The sequence below is a fragment of the Urocitellus parryii genome, chromosome 1, assembly GCF_045843805.1.
Source record: "Urocitellus parryii isolate mUroPar1 chromosome 1, mUroPar1.hap1, whole genome shotgun sequence".
NCBI lineage: Eukaryota > Metazoa > Chordata > Mammalia > Rodentia > Sciuridae > Urocitellus > Urocitellus parryii.
Window position 1 is genome coordinate 166,897,379 of NC_135531.1, and position 22,689 is coordinate 166,920,067.

The 22,689-nt window shown below is 46.4% G+C and overlaps 1 protein-coding gene across 1 annotated transcript in view; it reads left to right on the forward strand.

The window, feature by feature from the left end:
- The window catches only part of Snap47 (synaptosome associated protein 47), a 66,962-nt gene extending 49,299 nt beyond the window's left edge, over positions 1–17,663 (forward strand). The window contains exons 5-6 of the mRNA XM_026379955.2: positions 10,732–10,901; positions 11,216–17,663. Coding sequence (XP_026235740.1) covers positions 10,732–10,878 — 147 coding nt within the window. The 3' untranslated portion in view covers positions 10,879–10,901; positions 11,216–17,663. The remainder of the gene's footprint in view (positions 1–10,731; positions 10,902–11,215) is intronic.
- The last annotated feature ends 5,026 nt before the right edge of the window (positions 17,664–22,689 follow it).

Sequence of the window (22,689 nt, forward strand, 5' to 3'; positions counted from 1 at the left end):
TCTGCGAGCGTTAGGGTGGAGGAGATGCAGAGTATGTGCTGGCACACTGCGGGGTTTGCCTCCTCTCCTTGGCTTCCTCACACTGCTGCAGCTTTGCTCTGAAGGCTTTCCAGACCATCCATTCTTTCCCTCGTTACAGGGCATAGCCAGACATCGGCTTTGGGGGTGAGAAGGGCAGTTAATGTCGTTCTTATAGACAGCTTTGATTTCAATCCAGATGTTAGTTGCTGAACTTAGCTACATATCTCAGCCACGAGTTGAGCATCCCTAATCCAGAAATCTGAAGTGATCCCAAATCCAAATCCTTTAGAGCACCAATATGATGACGCCACAGGTAGAAAATTCCATACCTGACCTCACAGGATGGGTCACAATCCAAATGCAGGTACACTAAAAACATTAATAAGATCACCTTCAGGTTCAGTGTATAAGGTATGCATGAAACAGAAACAAATTTTACATTTGGATTTGGGTCCCATCCCCAAGATATCTCATTATAATGTCTATTCAATTATTCTAAAATTAAAAATGCTTCTGGTCCTGTGCAGGGGAGGACCTACATGTACTTTAATTGTTAAGTGCTCCTGACAACATGGCCTATGACTTCTCTGAATGGCTTTCAATAATGGCTATTGGTCTGTTATAGCATGTGTCATTGCTTTATTTTGCTATATAACTTTGGATAGCTTCATTTTGCTTATCCATTCATTTGTTGATGGACAGTTGGATTGTTTCCAACTTTGGGTTACTGTGAATAGTGCTATGTGAATATTCACATATAAGAAGCAATTAGGTCCTGACTTCCAGCTCTCCTGGGTGTGGAAGTGAGATCCCTGGCTCACATGGTAACTCTAGGCTTAGCTTTTTGGTGAACCACCATACTTCACAACAGCTGCAACACTTTGCCTTGCTAACAGCAGCGTATGAGAATTCCAGTTTTGTACATCCTCACCAACACTTACTTTAATTTAAAAAAAAAAGCCATCCTTGTAGGTATAAAATGGTATCTCATTGTGGTTTGCTTGTTTGTTTGATTCTTGTTTGGAGCACTGTGGATTGAACCCAGAGGTGCTCTATCACTGAGCCACGTCCCCAGCTGTTTTCATTTTATTTTGAGACGGAGTCTTTCCAAGTTGCAGAGTCTGGCCTGGAACTTGTGATCCTCTTGCCTCAGCCTCCTGAGGTGTGTGCCGTCGTCATTCCCAGCACTATTCTATTAAAGTTTTAGTTTATAAAGGGTGCAGATAGGAGCAGCCAAATGAAGAGACACAGTGAGGTTCCAGGGGATCCCAAGTGTGGAGCCTCTGTGCCGTCTCCCATGGAGCCAGCACATCACCCTCCAGTCACATCAGCGTGGCACCAACCAAGACACTCCATTGGGCTTCAAGGTCCAGAATCTTTACTGGGACTTCATTGTGGGACATCATTGATTGAATCATCAGTTCCATGCCTGAACTGAATCCCTAGCCCCGATCCTTTCCAGGAGATAGGGGCTGTGGGCCACCTGATCCCAGTCCTATCTCCAGTCACCTCGATGGTCTTTCCAGTTCTTCCTGTGTTTATGTCATTGTGTTTGCATAAACTCATGTTTGGTCCCAATACTCTGGATAACAGTCCCATTGCTAGGAAAATTTCAAAGATTTAGTTTTGTCCCCAGGAACCAGGGACAAAGGCCAATAAAATTCTTTATAATAGAACAAGTACACAAAAGTTTTTAATTCTAGTGAAATGTAGTTTATCTTTTTTTCCCACCTTTTGTTTTTTGTCCTCCCCAGTATAAAGTCTTCCAACCCAAGAACAGAGAATGTCTTCTCACTTGTTTCCTTCTCCAGCTTCTTTCAACAGTGCTTGTCCTTTGCTGTGTACAAACCTTTCACCTTCTTGGGTAAACTTTGCTGTTTTATTCTTTTGAATGCCATTATAAATGCAGTTATTTTCTCAACTTCTTTCTTTGATTGTTGCTGCCGTATGAAGACTGATGGCCGTTGTGCTGGTTCTCAGCTGCGCTAGGTTGGTGTCTGTTCTGGCTCCTGTTTGTGGGATCTGGGGCTTTCTGCAGGTAGGTCGTCGTCTGCCCAGAGATGGCTGTGCTGCCGCCTTTCTGATATGGTTGCCTTTTTCCTTTTTTGTCCTACCGCTCTGGCTTCTGGGGTGGGGGCACCACATTGCAATGGTGGACACAGGCCTCGGCTATCTCTTGGTCCTGATCTTGGGGGAGAGCTTGCAGCCATGTTAGCTCTGTGCTTCTCACAAACACCCTTTCCCGTGTTGGAGAGGTGCCCTCTATTCCTGCTTTCTAAGCATTTGTATCAGGAGGGGATTGGGGACTTTGGTGATGCTTCTCTGTCAATTCAGACCATTTGTGGCTTTTCTCCTCAATCTCTTGATATGGTATGTCACACTGTCTTCTCATGTTGAGCCCCCTGCCCTCCAGATTAGTCCCACATGGATTTGGTTTGCTTAGTATGTTGTATTTTTGTTTTTAATCATGTAAAAAAAAATAGAAATTTCCTTCCACTGGTAGTTTTTTAAGAGTGTGCTGTTTAATTGCTACCTATTTGCGAATGTTCTGGATTTCCATGTTTCTAGTCCATTGTGTTCAGAGAAGGTTCTGTTGTTTAGTCTTGGTGAATTCGTGGAGTCTCCTCTCCGGCCATGCGGCATAACTGGAGAGTGTTGGTGTGCACTGAAGCAGGCGTGCTGCTTGTGTACTGACAGAGGTTTTTGGTCTGTCTTCCACAGCTCCTAGAGTCCTGGGAGTCTCTGAAGTGATGTGTCTTGTCTGCTGCTGAGCCCGCTGCTGACTGGCAGCCCAGGCAGCTTCAGGATGGGGCTGGTCCCTGAAAGACCAAGGCAGGGTCAGCCTCCAGAGAAGAGAGAGGGGCTGCGGGCTGAGTGGAACACCAGTGGCCAGTGATTTAATCTGTCACGTCCATGGAAAGAAACCTCTATAAACCCCCAAAAGCACAGGGTTCTGAGAGCCTGGTGGCTGGACCTGCGGAGGTTCCTGGAGCTTGGAAGGCATGAAGGTCTCTTCCCCTACCTCACTGATGTGTCTCTTCATCTGCATCTTCTGTAAATTTTTTTTTTTTTTTTGAGATCAGATATTGCTATGTTGTCCAGGCTGGCCTTGAACTTGCAGTCCTTCTGCCTCAGCCTCCAAAATCTGGGATTGCAGGCTTACTGTTTTGGGGTGGAATGTTCTGTATACGTCTCTTAGATCCAGTGGGTTTATAGTGTTGTTCAGGTCCTGTTTCCTTATTGATCTTCTGTCTAGATGATCTATTCATTATTGACATCTTTTTCATTAACTTTTAAAATATATGTAGCAGGTATGATTCAGTCTTTGGTTTAGGATGGGAACCAGGCCTTGGGTTTTTGATGCCATTGAATCATATTAAATGAGAAAGCGAAGTTGAGGTGGCTGCTGGCTGTGGGCCCTAGCAGCACACGCCTGTCTGTCTGTTCCATTTGCAGCAGGAGGGCAGGAGGACTGAGATGGGGCAAGGGATTGTTAGCTGACTCTCAGCCATTCACTCCTTGTCCTAGCATTTGGCTTCGGTATCATCTCATCACAGGACAGAGTCATTCCTAGGGTGTTGGTAAGAATAAAGGTGACGCAGTACCTTTCTGTGCCTGTGTGTCGCTGAGCCTCTGGTCACTGTGAAGATTCCCTGTTTAATATGACTTCTGAGTATGCACTTCCTCGTGTGAGATGAGCTTCGGTGATGCTCCATGCAGATGCAACATGTGTTTCATTTAGCAAGAACTGTTTTAGTCAGGTTTGGTTTGGTTTGGTTTATTTGTTTGTTTGCCGCTGTAACCAAAAGATCTGACAAGAACAATGAGAGAGGGAAAATTTTATTGGGGTTCATGGTTTCAGAAGTCTCAGTCTATAGACAGCCAACTCCATTCCTTCAGAGCCGCAGTGAGGCAGAACATTATGGTGGAAGGATGTGGTGGAGGAAAATGGCTCAGGACATGGTACCAGGAAGGAAAGAGAGAGAGAGAGAGCCCTGTTCAAGGACAAAATATACACCCCCAAAGACATGTCCCCAGGGGCCACCTCCTCCAGCCACAACCTACCTGCCTACAGTTACAGGTTAACCTCTATCAGAGGATTAATGCACTAGTGAGGCTAAGGCTCTCATAACCTGTCATTTCACCTCTGAACCGTCTTGTGTTGTCTCATACATGAGCTTTTGGGGAACACCTCACATATAAACCATAACTTATTGCTCTTTATGGGATTATGGCCTGGTAGCAGGGAGTTGCATGGATAGATGGTGTGACCCAGGCCATCCCCTGGTCCCTTACTATATAACAGCACCATTTCTCTATCTAGGCCTCAAGTGAGAATGCTTTCACTGGCTGCCAGCCCCCAGTTGTATCTTGAGATCCATGGATCCCTGAAGACCTGAGCTCAGCTGCTCTGCTATCTCCAAGTCCCCTCAGAAATGGCACAGGGATACTAGCCATTGCAGTATGGGGGTATACTGGGACAGGGGAACCCTCTTACCCATCCTCCTTCCAGCCCCAGGCCACTTGGGGACTCTCAGGAATATTGCCACTGGGATGAGGGTCTGGGGTGTCCTGTGAGTGCTGCCTGTGATGGATCACAGCAGAGCATGTTCCTGAAGCCCACTGGGCCTTGCTACAGGACTGCCAGCTTTCCCTCCTTGTCTTTTCCACAGCATCTAATAACTACTGAGAGGTACAGACAGCTTGATTTGTCCCTCTCTGTTCTTCAATGGGCGCAAGAAAATTCAGTTTCTAGGTGAGTCAGAGTAATAACAGTTCAGGGCAGACAGCCTCACTAATACTCACTCCCTGTAGGCTGTTAATATTCACACAGTTGTACCCTGAATCCTAGGGCTGTATGATGGGGTAGAGCGGAACATCTTTCAAATTCTATGCAGAGACAACAACTAATACATCACTGTGTGTTTGGGAGTATAGGGTGGGTCTTCCTGAGCCCTATATGCTATGACAGCACAGCCACCCATGGTTAGGGCCCAGGCTCCATTCCTGGTGGGGCACGGGCCTTGCCCCTTGCTGGTGCATGCATGCACACGAATCTCTTTTGGTAAGTACCCATGGCTATCAGTAAGCCATGTTTCCATAATTTATTTCCTATATGAATAAATGGAAATGGCAAGGCCGAGCTCTTTCCGTATTTGCTCCTGCAGTGCACTGGTGTGCCATTGCTCATCCTGGACACTGTGGGTAGATCTCATCCTGAGTTCAAGGAACTGTGAGCATGTAAAGTGGCCAGTGTATACTACAGTAGACTGTAGGCTCTTGGGCCAGAGCATTGTCAGGGACCCCAGGGACTGGCAAGGCCAGGAGAGCCAAGTCTTCCTTGAGGGTCATTCATGGAGGGTCAGTAGCTTTTGTGCTACCCTGAAGGGCCACAGCTCTTAACTCTTTGTCTGCTTCCTTCCCTGAGTTTATTTGTTCAGGTTGTGTTTTCACTTCCTGTCTGGTTCCTGCCTGAGTCACTCAGGTCATTCATTACCCTTCCCTGCCACAGATAGTAAGGGAACCCAGTGCCTTCAGTGGACAGCCATGCTCACTGCCCATCGTTACACACACACACACACACACACACACACACACCCCAAGCAGAAGAGCCCTTGACATTCCTTTGGGTTTTTTTTTTTCCCCAAAATGGTTCCCCTGACACTCATGCATGGTTTTCTGTCTTGCCTGTGCTATGTGAGCTATATGTTTCTTTCTCCCCAAAATTAAAGCACTTCCAATAAGCTAATTTCTGAGTAGGTAAAGCTGCCTGGTTACTTTGTTTGTGTAACAGGGATTTGGGGACGTGTTTGTTTGGAGCCTGGTCTTTGACTCACAACCAGAGAGGGCTCATCGGAGAGGCCCCTGGTTATTTCAGCGGCTGGCAACATTAACATGGATGACTAGACAGCTTGTCATCCTGAGCCACAGAGGGAACAACTGTTTTTAAGGTTTGGCCAGACTTCATGAGCTCCATTCTTTCCATCCTGTTATATGGAATGCACACGATGCTGTTTAATTACTTCAGTCCCTCTCTTAAAGGAAAAAGGCTACCAATATTCCAGAGGTACTAATGCTTTGAAGGTTAACTTGGTAATTTTCTTTGTCTGCATACGTAGTAACTATAAAGATCTCTTTTGGATTTGCAATATTTAATTATTTTCCAAGTGCATTTTTTTTGGCAGACAGGGCAAGGGTCTTAACAGGCCATTTGGAATGAGTTCTATTATTTAGGGTGAAAATTCAGTGAGACTTTTTTCCAAGTCAAAAGTTGAATGAAACTACTCTGTATTTCATGATTTATGTAATAAAATGCCCAAAATTTTACAGGTGGTCAGGAGGTTTTGGCCCCTGGTGAATTATAGGTGCATATATGACTTTGCTTATTAGGCAAAGACCAAGGAAAACATATATATATATATATATATATATATATATATATACACACATGTTTACCTTTGCCACAGTTTCACTGTGCATAGGAACAAGGCACTTGATTCCTTTCAGAAAGATGGAGATGGAAGTCTAACGTGGAGATAGTCCTTGTGGGCAGAGTCATGTGAGGATGATGGAGACATAAGTGTTGGCCACACAGGGTCTGTCGATGAGATGGTCCTCTGGAGGGATGGTCCTGTGGTCCTGTGATCTCGTGTCACGTGTATCCAGCGTTCACCTGTCTGTCCTAGTTGAAATATGTATTAAGTCTAACATTCACACTGACATAGCAGGACTTTATACACATTCGTTGAACTAAAATACTAAACATAATCAATCATTGCTTTTATTGACTTCATTTTGAAATGTAGTATTGGGGATATATTTATTTTTTTCTCCTTATTATGTGGGTATTTAAAAATCTATAGTTGCTTATTGAGCTCGCCTTTCAGCAGAGAGCTTTTGTGAATGCTCAGGGCTATGGACAAGAGCTCGGGTCCTGAAACCCAGTACCCCTGGGACATTTCTTTCCCTCCTGCCAACCCCTGGTGAGGTCTGCACTGTGTTCTTCAGGAACATGCAGTTTCTGTGTGTGCATCATCAGACCTCTGAATCTGATGTCAGAAAGGTGTTTCTGCTTCTTCTAGAACTGGCTTAGCCTGGATTCAGTGCACCTCAGAGTTCCAGCCAGTGTCCAGCCTTTCTTGGCCTCATTTATAAAATAGGTTTGTTTGAGAATTATCTGAGATGATACATATGAAGTCTTGAAACAATGTTTGGGTGCCTGACATTGGGTTTCCTAACTATGAGCTTCTATTCAGGATGGCTAGGGAATGAAAAAGACAGGAAACAAAACTGTGTGTACTCTAATCCCATATTCCTGGATATTGTGGGGGCATATGAATATGGTGATGGGAAAAGATATGATTTACACAGGCTGAGCACCCTTCTCTGAAGTACTCAGGACAAGAGTCCTATGCATTTCAGATTGTTCAGGACTGTGAAGATTTGCATAGCCATAATGGGCTCTCTTGAGATGGGGAACTGATTCTAAACACAAAATCCATTTCTGTCTCACATATACCTTACACACAGAGTCTGAAGGTGACCTAGGACAGTTCTTGGTGCACCAGTGTTTCAGCTTCAGCCTGTCTCACAAAGCCAGGGGTGGAACGCTGCACTGTGGCCTCAGGTCAGAAGGTCCAGGTTGTGGATTTTGGGAACAGGGATGCTAATGGGACAGACAATAATCTGGATCATGAACAATTATTTCCTTCTTCAACTTTTTTCTTTTTACTCATACTATTCTTACAATAAGAAGACAAACAGTAATCTCCACTAAAGGGAGCCAAGTGGCTGAGGAATTATAGGACCCATATGTGGCCTGCAGAAGCCTCAGTACCAAGAGTTCTAGCCAGGACTTGGACTTCCAGTGCAGGTATATTTCTAGAGGCTCAGCTCTCAGCTCATGTGCAAAGAAGTCAGGTTACATAGCTTAGAGCCTTGCAGTCCACAGTACATCTCCACTTCCAACACGGTCCTGTATCTGCTTGAGAGCGGGGACACAGTCAGAGAAGTGCACCACTGTGGGAGCATCACAGATCAGGTGTACAAAATCAGATGGCCACTGTGTCACCAGGCCATGTGATCTTACGGGACCCCTATCATATATAGGCCCATCACTAATTAAGACGTCATTATATAGTGGGTGGCCATAAACTCAATCACATTTCAGAGAGATTGTTGGGACCTAGAAACTACATACACGCTGCCAGGGGCTGTTTGTGACCCAACTGTGGGCGGCTGAGGGCCTTGTCTGGGGACATCAAGTGACAAGCAAGTGGGTGGCAAAGGCCAACCCTTTGTGCCAGTTCCTGACAAGGTGACCTTCCTCCTGCACTGAGAGTAGAGGTAAGTGAGAAAGAAGTCATTGACCAGGAAAAGTGGCAGGGAGGAGCTCATCTACCCTGGCAGTGGGCTGGGGTTTATTTTTCCTTCTTTAATGTGCAGTCTGGGCATCCGCCATGTGAGGTCATAGGCCTAGGAGATGGAAAAGACCTACTTTTGTATGAGGTCATCCAGCCCATCCCCCAGAGCCAGCTGACCCCACAGTATACTTTCCAGAGCTCTGGCCAGTTCCTAAGAAATGACTCACCTGATGGAGTTTCCACCAGTTACCAGAGGAAGTGAGAAGGCTCATCTGGGGCGGCCATCTGCAGTCAGCAATGTCTCGTGACAGCGAGCCCAGCGCAGGCACTATATGTTGGAGAGGGATAGACGGCCCCTTTGTCACAGCCCACTTGCAGAATGCACATGCTCAGGACGGGCTCCTCTGGGATCTGCAGAGTCACCTTCAGTCTGTGGAGCTCATTTACGTGGTGTGTTCATGCAAACCTCACCTTACAGGGAAGCTATTGAGTCTTACTGTCTCAGGCTCCTGTTTCCTGTTTTGTTTTGGTTGGTCAGACACAGAGCACAGGGAAGTCTCCCTATCTTTAGAGGCCAGACCTGTGAACAAGGGGTTAATGATGCTAGAACCTGAGTGCCTGCTATTTGGCCATGGAGCATCTGTTGGGTCATCTCCAGATACCTGCAGACACCTGCTGGTGTAACAGCTAACTCTGTGCTGATGGCTCTGCCTTACCCACTCTGGCACCTGTGGACTCAGAACTCCTACCTGTGTCATCTGGGGGCCTTGGGAAGGCCTCAGGCACAGCCTCAGTCCCTAGAGGAGCTCTGATGGCCCTCCAGAGTCACCCCCTAGGCAGTCCTTGCGCACACTCAATGTGCTGTAAGTGGATCTTCCACAACTCTCTTCTGGGGAGGCTGCCAGTACAACAGGGGCTCCTCCTATGAATCAGGCCCTGCAGGTCCTCTTCAGTGACCTCATGGTGCTCTGAAACTGCCCTTGAAAGCGGGTGATTGTGTGTATCTCAAGTAGTTGTCATTACTATTTCTTTTGAAATGTTCTCCTTCCTGCTGTCAGCCTGAGTCTATCAAGGTTTTGACCAGTGCAGTCTGTAAGCATGAGGTCAACAGCAGTGCTACATAGTGTGATGAATGTCCATAGAATGGAGATGGAACAAGACTCCATGAAACATGACGTGAGTCACAGCACACAGGAGCTGGCCAGCAGTGGCCCAGGCAGTCTTCCTCCGTGACCTGTGCATATCCCTACAGTCCCCAGGCTCTCATGCTCAGTGAACCTCCCACTCACAGGTCAGTGCAGCCAGGTGCCCCCACTCTGGTGGGTTTGTACAGCTCCTCATCCTGTTGATGACAAGTGGGACATAATTGTGTTGTACAGCTCCTCATCCTGTTGATGACAAGTGGGACATAATCTGAGAAAGATGCTGTGAGGCAATTGCATCCTCATATGAACGTCACAGAGTGACCTACACACACTTAGAAGATATGGAGCAGTCACTGCTGTGGCCTTGCTGTGGCCTCACTGCCACCAAGAGGTAGTAACAAGGTGCACGAGGTTGTGGCCAGCAAGACACGGCACACTGTTTGTAGGAGGAGTGCACTCTAACATGAAGCGTGTGGTGTGGTAGATGCATAAGCCAGAGCATACCATAGCCGTGGTCGTTATTACTAAGTGTCACGTGCTGGCACGATGACTTGCCCTGCAGTTTGCATGCTAGCAGCACACTAGCTCTGCCCACAGATATGAAGCACAGCCACAGATATGAAGAGAGTGATGTTGCTACAGCATCATGTGACAAGGGCTTCTCAGCTGTCACCATCCCATGGGACCACTGTCACATGTGTAGTCCATTGCTGATGGAGAGTCACTGTGTGGTACATGTCAGAACTTGTTTTTTTCTGCCTGTTATATTTGTGTGTGACATCTTCTACACATGGAAAACAGTACTCTGCTCTTCCTTTTAAGTCTTGTTTAATCCACATCCAGATGGGCACAGACAGGTAACATACATGGTGACTGGATGGGACCAGGAACCTGGACTGAGCCCCACACTCCCAGCCACCTGACACAACACCCAGGCACCCACGTTCATGGAGGATATTCCCACAAGGCCAGAGGCATGGGCAGACAGAGAAAGCTCTCCAAGTGGTCCTGTGTGCTGGCTGCTGGCAGGGTTGAGTTCTCTATACTGCGGCCACGCTCAGGAGCTAGCTCTGTGGGCTCTGTTGCCATCAACTCAGAAAACTTCGTGCATTCACATGCAGCTCCTGAGGTCTGTGAGTGGTGTGTGTGCTCCTGAACATCCTCAGGAAAGCTGCTTGTGTGTTATCTGCACTTCTCCCCAGATCCTGACAAAGCTGAAGGGGCTGGCGCTGGACACTGAGACGGAGCTAGAGCGGCAGGATGAGGCCCTGAGTGGCATCACAGCAGCCGTGGACCGTGCGACCCTGACCGTGGACAAGCATAACCGACGCATAAAGAGGCTGACCTAGGAGGAGACACACTGCACCTCCAGGTTTGCACTTCCCAAGCCTGTATGTCCCTTGCGGTAGGGCCTGGGAAGCCATTCCAGGGCTGTGGGTGTTTGAAGTCCTGTCTGGGAACCCACCTTGCCCCAGGACGGGCAGCTGAAGGAGGGAGCCACTGTACATATGAGGTGCCTCCTGGGTGTCATGAGCATAGAGGCAGAGCCCTGTCCTGGTGAGGGTAGCCAACACAGTATGACCGTCTTTGCTGTCCCTGAAGCTGTGAGATCCCAGCCTGGTGCTGCCATTGCAGGGCTGCAGCCCAAGCTATCCAACATGAAACGTTGGTGTTTTCCCCCTTCAGCAGGCACTAAGGCAATACCCAAGTCCTCCTGAAGGAACACGACTGCACATTCCTGCTCTTCCATCACAGCGTCACGGGCACGCTCTGGAGTGACATGCCCTGGAACTGCAGCCACAGACTCACCACCACATCCTGCTCTGGCTTCCTCTGGTGGACAGCTCTTGTCGCTCCCTGTACGTTACGAAGTCCAATACATCTCCAGAGCACTCAGCAAACACCTGCCTGGCCTTTGCCCCCAAGAGAAAAGTTACAGCACCCTTAACAAAAAGTACAGAGTTCTGTCTTCTGGACAGACCCAAGGTCTCTCCAGTAATAGGAAAAAAGTGATAATTTTTTGCGGTGGGGGTGGTGGTATTTGTTTTGTGGTGCTGGGGATTGAACCCAGGGCCTTGTGCAGGAAAGGCAAGCACTCTACCAACTGAGCTAGATCCCCAGCCCAGAAAAGCTAGTTTTAAAATAGGTTTTACAGCTGCATCCTACTCTTGGCCTTCATGTTTTATGTTTTAGGACACTCACACCTCTCCCAGGGGGCCCCTGGGAGAGAGAAAGATGATCCTTTCATAAGCCACATCACAGCAGGCCACTGTCACCCATCTATGTATTTAATGTACACATAATGACTGCATGTTTGTGGGTGTTATGGTTTGGACTGGAATGTCCCTCAAACACTCCTGTATGGATGGTCCCCAATGCTTCAGTGTTCAGAAGTGGGGCCTTTTGGGAAGTGATCCCATCATGAGGGCTCTGACCTTACCAGTGGATTAATCGATGGAAGAATTCCAATCGAGTAGAGTGTCGGGAGGTGTGGAGCTGTAGGAGGTGGCCCTAGTTGGAGGGAGTGGGTCCCTGGGTATGTGCCCTGGAATGGTGCATCTTGACCTCAGCACCACACCCCTCTTCCTGCTGCCTCACACCGTCCTGGCAATAATGAGCTGAGCAGCTCCTTCCCTCTACTCTTCAGCCATGGCGTTCTGCTTCACTTCAGGCCTAAACAACAGAGACAACCAACCATGGACTAAGCCTCTGAAACCATGCTAAAACAAAGCTTTCCTCCTTTAAATTGTTTTCCTCAGGCATTGTGTCACAGCAGTGGAAAGCTAACAGTGAGCTCTAGTGTGACAGTCTCATACATGTATATGAGTGTGGTCATCAAATCAGGGCAATAAGCATTTCAGTTTCCTCAAACATTTGTTATTTATTGGTATTAGGAGACTTCAAAATCCTCTCTTCTTCTTCCTAAAATAGATAACAGACTGTTGTGAACTGTGGTCACTTGACAGGGCTGTAGAACATGAAGGCTGATTTCTCCTTTCTATCTGTGTTTTAGTTCCTGCTATCTGGCCTCCCTCCATCTGTCCTCTCCCCTGTGTCCCCAGCCTCTAGTGATCACCATTCTACTCTCTACTCCTATGAGATCAGCTTTTTGTCTCTGCATGGGCAAGAATGGGCAGTGCCTGTATTTCTGTGCCTGACTCATTTCATTAGCATGACATCCTCCTGGTTTATCCATATTGCTGTGACAGGATTTCATCTTTTGGGGGGAGCTGAATAATATTCCTTTGTGTATACACACCATAGTTTCTTTATTCATACCATGTGATCTTGGTCATGTGGAACTGCAAAAGCTGATCTCAAGAAGTAGAGTGGATAGTGGTTACCAGGGGTCAGAAGGAAGGTAGGAAAACAGGAACAAAACTAGTTAGAAGGAAAAGATTCTGGTGTTCTCTTGCATGGTAGAGTGACTCTAGTGAGTAGCATATTGCAAAACAGCTAGAAGAGGTGATTCTGAGTATTCTCACCCAGAGAATTGATGGATGTTTAAGGAGATGGATATATTAATTACCCCTGATCTGACCATTACACATGGTAGACTTGTTCTGAAATGTCATACTGAAACGTTGGTGTTTTCCCCCTTCAGCAGGCACTAAGGCAATAGGTGCCATTATTGTGGCAATTAAAAACAAAAAAAGGGGGACCAGGGATGTGGCTTGGTGGTAGAGCAATTGCCTAGCATGTGTGAGGCACTGGGTTCAATTCCCGGTACCACATAAAAAAATAAAAAACAAATAAAATGAAGGTTTAAAAAAAAATAAAGGAAGAGGCTGAGAAAGGGCCGGTGAGTGGAGGTGGAGTGCTACCCACAGTGATCCCTCTTGTGTTCTAGGAGAAAGCACCATACTCCAGCTCCTGGAGGTGCTTCCCAACACCCAGGGCCTCCTGTGCACAGCAGAAGTTCTGCTCAGTCAGTTCTCATGTTGGCCACAGATTTCTACATCCACGTTGTCTTTTCAGCTCTCAGAACCCTCTGAAAACTGGATATGCGGGGGAGGAGCTGCACACAGAACCACAGCTGCCCTGGTAGAGCTTCTACCCTGTGCATGGGCACTCCTGACCACACCCTGCCACTAAAGGAGCCGGCTCCCAGGTGGCAGAAATTCACCTTTGGTATGGCTAGTGCTTTGAGCATGGGCATGGGGAAAGCAGGTGTTGGACCCTTCAAGGTTCAGGGTACAGCAGCTTGTGTTGTGGGTATCCCTCAGATAATGACAGGTAGGGCCCCAGGAGTACCTTGCAGGAAGTTGTTTGGACCATGGGCTGCCTCTTCCAGTATGTGACAGTGCAGTGACCATAGGGATAGGATTGTGGTGACTGGAAAACCACATGTTGGGTCATTGAGGATCCCAGACTCGAGGGACTCTACTTGGGAATCCCAGGATGAAGTCTTCTGTAGAGGCAGCACTTGAGCTGGCCCTGGGATGAGTGTCAGAGATGCAGAGGCTGTAGAAAACAACTCTCAGAGAACATTGAGGCTACACGTGGAGTGCCAGTATGATACCAGGAGGCCTGGAGGGCACCAGCCTGTCCAACCTGGACCCAGGTCCGTCCTTGTTGAATGCTGCATTTCTGTTAATCAAATGCTGGTATTGTGGAAGGAGAGCTCTGTGCACTTTTGACAAAAAAGGGACAGGCAGTGTGCACCTGCCCCAAGACCTACATCTTCTAGAGTTTTCCTTAGAGCCTCTCTGTAAGTTCGTTAGATCTGATCAACACAGGAAGAGCCAGCCTGAAGAGCAGGTCTAGGGCTACAACAGTGTAAAATGCAGACATTTGGAAACTATGGTGTTAGGCTCAAACTGACCCCTTTTTCTCGTGTCGCATAGACTGTTTCCTATATGAGGTATTACCACCTGTTTTCCCCATTAGTTCATCCCTGAAAGGACACTGCCTGACAGGAAACTTTTTGGTCCTGGGTAGACAAGGAGAAGCCAGCTCCAGAGCTTGGAGTTGCAGGTGAGAAGACCACTAGTAGGGCAGTGCTGGGGATGCTGCCAGGCATGACAGTACTAATGGAGAAGACGCTCTTGCCAGGCACCCCACGTGAGCAGCATGTGCAGCTCACTGTCAGCAACCCAGAGCGTGTGGTCCGCAGTTAGAGAACACATTGGCAGTGAGTCCCAGCCCCACTTAACTTCCTCTGACCAACAGCAAAGAACTCATCTCTGCTGGCATCCCACCACCTAGGGATGCACATCTGTCCCACGTCTCTGGCTTGGATGGCTCCCCATCTATTTACCAGGACCCGGATCAGAGTGACACATAGGGTATCCTACATCCCTTGACACCTCCCTGATGTAGGACCTCATGCTGTGAGTGGTGGGTGTCCTCAGTATCACTGGGATGAAGTCTCCCCTGTGTGCTTACTGCACAGAACCTCATGCTGTGGTGTATTGTTTCTCATGTCCATTCACTGCCACAGAATGTCACACTCTGGGTTGTGGTCTCCTGAATCTGCTGTTAGTAAGGATTCGCAGTGTTTGTTCTCCTTGGGGCAAAACCCTTTCATCCATGAACCTGTGGAACCTGACTTGTAGAAACATGTCTGCTACCAAAATCCAGTGGCGGAATTGGCATATGACTGCAATGATGAGAGGAAAAAATAGAAATTAGAAAGGAGCCACTGGGCTTTCCCTTTGCAGTCATGCATTGAGGACCTTGGCGTTATCCCTCTGCCTAACAAGAAATAAAAGTTTGAACAGATTTTCCTAGATCTCTCAGGGAAATGAGGTCACAGGGCCAACACTGCCGCCATGATTGCTGGCAGCAGACAGCAAAGACAGATTCCCTCTTCCTGGAGCAGAAACTCATGTCAGAATTTTCTCTGGAGGCCAAATTGGGGTAGGAAAATCTGCACCATAAATGACAAATTGTTGGAGCCTCATTGTACTCAATCCTGAAAGATAAAACCGCAGGAGACATGGTAAGAGGGGAGACCATGGCCTTTTGTGAGTTCACCTTTAGCAGCTCAATCATGTTCTCACAGTAAATGTTGGAGAAAGATCCCTTTGGGGCTTCCCCAGGGAAAATATTAAGTAACCATTTTTGAAGTATACAAGAGCATTCTATTCTTGAGCTCTGACCTCAAGAGAAACCATTCTACAAAGGCCTGGCTGACCTGGGAAAGGGGAAGTATCCAACTGCAGGTCCTTCCAACCATTCTATCTTACCTGAGAGGTTGTTGGGGGGCAGGGTCTGTGCTGAGAAGCAATAGTGAAGTCCATGAACCAGGGACATTGACTTACCAAGACTTAATCATTATAGAATAGTTCCCTCCCCCACATCTTACACCACATTACCAAAATCCTATGTGCAGCAGTTGCTTTTACCTAGCACATAATGTCCCTCCCCCCCCCCAAAAAAAGAAACTACATACTAAAAGAAGTACATTCATGTGCATGTATGAATATGGAATAATGAATCCCACCATCATGTATAATTATAATACACCAATAAAAAAAAGAAAAGACTGAAGACAGAACTAGTATCAGAACCGAGTTGGATAATAGGAATTTTGAAATTATCAGACCAAGATCTTTCTAAAAATACTATGATAGCTATGCTAAGGGTGTCCTCCAAAAGCTCACATGTGAGACAATGCAAGAAGGTTCAGAGGAGAAATGATTGGGTTGTAAGAGTTTTAACCCAATCAGTGATTTAATCCCATGATAGAGGTGTAGCTGGAGGAGGTGGGAATGGGGCATGGCTGTGGGTATGCATCTGTATTTGGGGTGTGCAGTCTCTCTGCTTCTTGATCACCATGATGTAAGCTGCTTTCCTCCACCACCCTCTCCTGTCATGATGTTCTGCCTCACCTCGAGCCCAAGGAATGAAGCTGGACTTCTCTGGACTAAGACCCCTGAAATTGTGAGCCCTCCCCTACAGTTGTGTTGGTCAGATCCTTTACTTACAGCAGCCAAAAAGCTGACAAAGACACACAGAAAGTGCACAGCGTGTAAAAACACAGATGATATAAGCAGGAGGACGAATATTCTAAGAGTAAAAAGGGTGCCAGAAATCAAAGACTTTTAACAGAAATCAAAATGCTTTTGATGGGCTCATCAGTAGACTGGAAAGAGTCTGTGAGCTTTGAGGACATGAGAATAGGAACTTCCATAATAGAGGGCAAAGAGAAAACTCTGAAGGAAAAAAAAGAGACAGAAATGGAATACCCAGACTTGTGGGACAATTACAAAATTATAACATGCACATATGGGAATATTAAAAGGAGAATAAAGAAAGGAACAGAAAGTGTTTTGAGGTGATAATAACTGAGAATTTCCCTCCAGTTAATGTCAGACACAAAGATATAGATCCAGGAGGTTCAGAGAACAGCAAACAGGAGAAGTACCAAATGACTACACCTATACCTAGTATATTCAAAAATAAAAAAGGGAAATCAAATATTTTTTAAAAATCTCAAAAGAAGCCAGAGGGAGGAAACCACTCGATAGTTACAGAGTAGCTAACATCTGATTTTTCCTCCCAAACCACGCCAGCAAGAAGAGAATGGAGCAAAATACTTAAAGTGGAAAATCCACCAATTTTTATCCTGTGAAATTATCTTTCATACGTAAATAAAGACATCCACAGACAAGTAACTTGAGAGAGTATGTTGTCAGTAGACTTACCTTGATAGGATTCTTAAAAGCTGTTCAAATTGCTGGGCGAGGTAGTGCATGCCCTTAATCCCAGCAGCTTGGGAAGCTGAGGCAGGAGGAGTGCAAGTTCAAAGCCAAACTCAGCAATTTAGTGAGGCCCTAAGTAACTTATGATTATTTTGAGACCCTGTCTCAAAATAAAAAGGGCTGGGGAGGTAGCTCAGTGGTGAAGTACCCTGGGTTTAATCCCTGTTACAACAATAAAAACAACAAAAAGAACTTCTCTTTAGATAGACTATCATCAAAGCCCATGATCCATGAAAGAATGAGTTGACAATCTGCCCTGCAATTGACACTTGAGACAAAGATGACAAGCCACAGATTGGGAGAAAGTCTTTGCACATGTCTGATAAAGAACTATTATCCATAATACACAAAGAACTCTTAAAGCTCATTAGAATGAAAAATGTAATTAAAAATGTGTATTAGCATACATCATTAAAGAAGATATACAGATGGCAAATAAGCATATGAAGAGTTGTTCAGCATCTCTAATTTCATGTCGTTAAAGAATTGCAGATTAAAGCAATGAGGAAAAAGTTAGGCTACCTTAAACAGACTGTTAGTAGAAACATAGAATCAACACCCATATTCTAATAGCCAAATTCCAAAACAGATACCACCAAATGTTGGTAAGGACGCAGACATCAGGAATTCTCATTGTTAGTGAAAATGCAAAACGGTACAGTCACTTTGGAAGACAGTTTGGCAGTTTCTTCCAAAACTAACTATACTCTTACCCTATGATCCAGAAATTATGCTCTTTGGTGATTACCCAAATGAATTGAACACTTAATATCCACACAAAACCTGTGCATGCACATTCTTCATAATTGCCCAAACTTGGAAGCCACTGAGATATCCTTCAGTAGGAAAATGGATGAACTGCATACATTCAGACAATGCAATATTAATCATCCCTCAAAAGAAAGGATTTATTAAACCAAGAAAAAACATGGAAGAGCCTAAGGGAAAGAGGTCGACCTGAAAAGGCTTCATCAGGTGTGATTCTAACTCCATGACATTGTGGAAAAGAAAACTAGGGGAACATAAGATGGGTGATTTCCAGGGAGTTGTGGGGAAGAGAGGGAGCACAGAGGGGTTTTAGGGCAAAACAGTACTACACATTGGTCAAAACCCAAAGAGTAAAAACACTAGGATGAACCCCAATGTAATGTGGGCTCACTGACTGTACCAAATGTACTGCTTAATGGAAGATCTGTTTTAACACTGGGGAAGCTGTGTGGATGTCATAGCAACAGGGTATATATGAACTCTGAATCTTCCACTCAGATTTTGTGAACCTACAACAGATTTTAAAGTAAGAGAAGGAAGAAAGAGGAGGAGGAGGAGGCAGGGAGGGAGGAGTCATCCATCCCAAGCAATGTCCAAAAATCAGCAGAGCAAATTTCTTTAGGTTCAAGGCCTTGAAAATAATCCTCTGGGCCCCAAATTCCACCCTTGGAGTCATTCTTTCTCCTCCTTTAAGGATAGAATTTGTCCACAGCCCACCAGCTCTATCAGCCTGTTCTCCTTTCTGTAGGATTCTGGAAATCCAACATTTCTTTTTTGCTTCATCCTGTCTGTACCTTTCAGTCCAAGCTGCCTGTGTATTGGATGATAAAACATTCTCAAATCTCTTGTAGGTCTCCTGTGCATATCATGGGCACTAATGTCATTAGACAAGAAGTTCTTTACAGCCCTTTCCCAGGAAGAGCCATCTTTCTTACTGCTTCTGTTGAGATGGCTGCGTACACCATGAGCCACAACTAATCACCACATTTGTCCAGCCACCCTGGCCTTCTCTCCAGAGCATTTTATTAATAGTGAATATCCTAATTTAGCAACTTTGCTCCCTGACAGGCTGAGAATTCCTCAGAGTTGTTAAGTGCTATATTCGCTTGTTTTTCCTAATAGTTCTGTCCTTGATTTATCTCTTTCCTTTGTATTTTGCTATAAACAGCACAAGGAGAAACCAGGCCACACCTTCAACCCTTTGCATAGAAATCTCCTCAGGTATATGTTTTATGAGTTCTGCTTTCCACTCAACAGGAGAACACATTTCAATCAACTGCTTTACCGTTTATAACAAGTTTCCTCCAGTTTCCAATAACATATTCCTCATTTCCTTTTGAAGGCACTGGCAGAGTCTTTAACATCTATGTTTCTACCAACAGTCTGCTCAAGGTAGCCTAGACTTTTTCCATCATGTGTCTCCATTTTTTCATCTTCCTAGTTCCAGAGCCACTTTGTTTATACATTTGTTAAAGCCACTCACCACTTCTGTATTCACTTCCCAGGGTGACCTTGACAAGTACCACAAATTGCAGAGCTTGAAACAACAGAAATTGGTTCTCTTAACTCCCAAGGCCGGGATTTGATATCAAGGGGTTGGCAGGCTGTGTCCTCAATTGGGGCTCATCTGGGGCTCCCCCAAGTTCATCTAGGTTGTTGGCATAATTCAGCTCCTTGTGGCAGTAGGGCTGAGGTATTCCCTGCAGCTACCCTGGATGTCCTCCACCCTTGTCCCTTTGTCTTTTCACTAGCAGCAGCACAAATCTTCCTCCTGCTGCTGCAGACCTCGGTCTCTCCTGCAACCACCTGGAGAACACTTTGGTCTTAAAGGGGCTGGTGTGACAACGCAAGTCCCACTGGGACTCTCCTGTCTCTGATCCACTCATCCAGGACCTTGATGACATCTGCAGAACCTTTCACCAGCACTTAGTTTGTGTTGGGTTGATAACTCATAAGAGCTGTGGTCACCAGGCTGGAACCTCCGGGTCTCTGTGTTTCTTCCACCCAGGATGCCGTGCTCTAGCTGCCACTCTCACTTGCACCACCCCTTTTTGATTTGGTCCTGCCGCTGTACCTTTTCAGCCCAAACTGACTATGTTTCTACTGCTATAGCCTTCTCAAAAACCCGAGGCTCTCCTGTGTATATCAGGCCTTTTTCTTTAATGCTAGCTGTGCCACATGGACTGTGGACCCCAGGAAGTTACTTCTCTCTGAACATCTGTTTCTGCATCTGTAATGTGGAGATGTCCCTGCCTCCCATGTACAGTTCGGAAGACTAGTCGACCCAACTTGTGTGGGCCACTTCGCAGTTCCTCTTGTCCTCCTCATGTGGCTTCAGAGGCTGACGGAGATGTGGTAAACTTTCTTCCTGAAGGCTGCTCCTGTTCCAGGAGCTGCTCAGAGCTGACAGGCTCCCAGACACCCCCTGCTTCCATGATGGTGTCAGCAGGAGACGAAGGACACAGTGCAGCCATAAGTGGGACCACCCCTTGGTGCCTTCATCTCTGCTGAGGAGGCAGTTGGTGCTTCATCACCTCCAAGGGCACTGCTGGCTTTGAGCTCCCGGACAGAGTGATTTCAGCAGCCACAGCAACTTCCAGGCCAGGGAGAGGAGGGGCTTTCCTGCAGTGAGAAAAGACAGTAAATGCATAGCCTGTGCACAGAGACGTCAGGATTTGTTCCACATGTCAGGCATGTTTTTAATTTAATGGTTTATGTTGTGGTAGATGTGTTTACGGCTGTGAAGTCAGCAAGAGACAGAGGAATTGTGGGCCCCGGAATCGTGCCCAGCACGCAGGCTGGTTTAAAGGAGGACATCATGCTTGGTTCACTGGTCAGAGGTGTAGGTTGCCTCATGGCTACATCAATCCCAACAGAGGAAAAAGTGGGGAGGAGATGGAGACATGAGGGGTTTGGTCTCTGAGCTCTCTTTGCCTCACCTCACCTCAGTCCTTTCCATGTGTGGGGAATCCATTCCCAACTGCCTTTGGCTCTCGCACACTTCATGTTGTAGACCATGGAACTAGGGAGGTTGTGGAGTCAGGACACCCTACACAGACACCCCCCCATTCCCTTTAGGCTACTGTTTTTCCTGTGGACACATAACTGGTGAAGTTTATAAATCAGGCACAGTAAGAGATTAACAATTTATGGTAGATCTTTGCAACCTCATCTATTTTTTCCTTTGCTTAAGTAAAAAACATTCACCTTTCTACCTCAAGGAAACACTTCCTGACATCCAGGGTAGCTAGAGACCCCTCAGCCCTACTGCCACAAGGAGCTGAATTATGCCAACAACTTAGAATAACTTGGGGGAGCCCCAGATGAACCCCAGTTGAGGACACAGCCTGCCAATACCTTGATATCAAATTCTGGCCTTGGGAGTTAAGAGAATACACTTCTGATGTTTCGAGCTATGTGAAACATAGTTTCTGCTTTGGGGGAAAATAGATATGGGGGCTTCTGGGACCCCTCGTAACACTGCAGCTCAAAATCCCATCTTCCTAACTACATCTTACAAGGCCCCTGGCCTCACAGAGCTCATGTTTGGGCTCCAGAAGAATCTGACTTTTCTGGCTTTGAAATCATTCAATTCCCCCAACCCTGCTCCTTGAGAGGAGAAAGAAGCTGTCTTGGGCTCAGGGGGCTGGTGTCCAGAGAGGAAGGATCTGGACACAAGGGCTTTCCTCAGGAGGGAGAACCATAGACCAGGGCACAAGGAGGGCAGGTCCCTGGCTGCATCTAGGAGAGGGTGGCCTTCTGGGTGGGGAAATGAAGAGTTTCCCTGTGGCCCCACAGTGAATGTGCTGGGGTGCCAGGACAGGATGACCCCTCCCTGGCTGGCTTCGTCTGACTGTGAAATACCATACAGCATCCCCTTATCTGTAAGGGATATGTTCAAGACCCCTGGTGGAGCCTGAAACCTCAGATAGTACCAAACTCTAGCTCTCCTGGTTTTTATTAGCACATTATAATCATACATAATAATGGGGTTCATGGCAACATATGAATACATGATTATGTTACATGAATATAACTTGCTCCATTTCTTTCCCCAGTGCTTCCCCTTTTCCTTTCCTCCCTACATTCCCTTTAGCTTTACTGTTTTTCCTGTGGACACATAACTGGTGAAGTTTATAAATCAGACACAGTAAGAGATTAACAATTTATGGTAGATCTTTGCAACCTCATATTCATTTTTTTCCTTTGCTTAAGTCAAAAACATTCACCTTTCTGCCTCAAGGAAGCACTTCCTGGCTTCTCTTTGACATCCCCTACACACCAACATGGTTACTTTGATAACCAAGACAGCTCCCAAGTACTGACAGATAGGTAGCATATACTATATGGAGACTCTGGACGAAGGGACAATTCACATCCCAAATGAGCAGGACAGAGCAAGGGAGTGTGAAATTTTGCCATGCTACTCAGAAAAGAATCATTTCTGGAATTTTCCACTTAATATTTTCAGACAGTGGCCAACTGAAACCCTGGAAATCACAACCTCTGGTAAGAGGAAAGGCTGTACAGCAGGCAGAGCTAGTCTGTGGCTGAAATTCTGCCGTGACCAGCAGTGAGGGCTGTTGACAGACCGCCTGGTGGACCAGCGGGTTGCATGATGCGGTGCCAGTGTGCTGGGCACCACAACTCCCTGGCTCTCATGAGAAGCAGATGTTGGTCTCC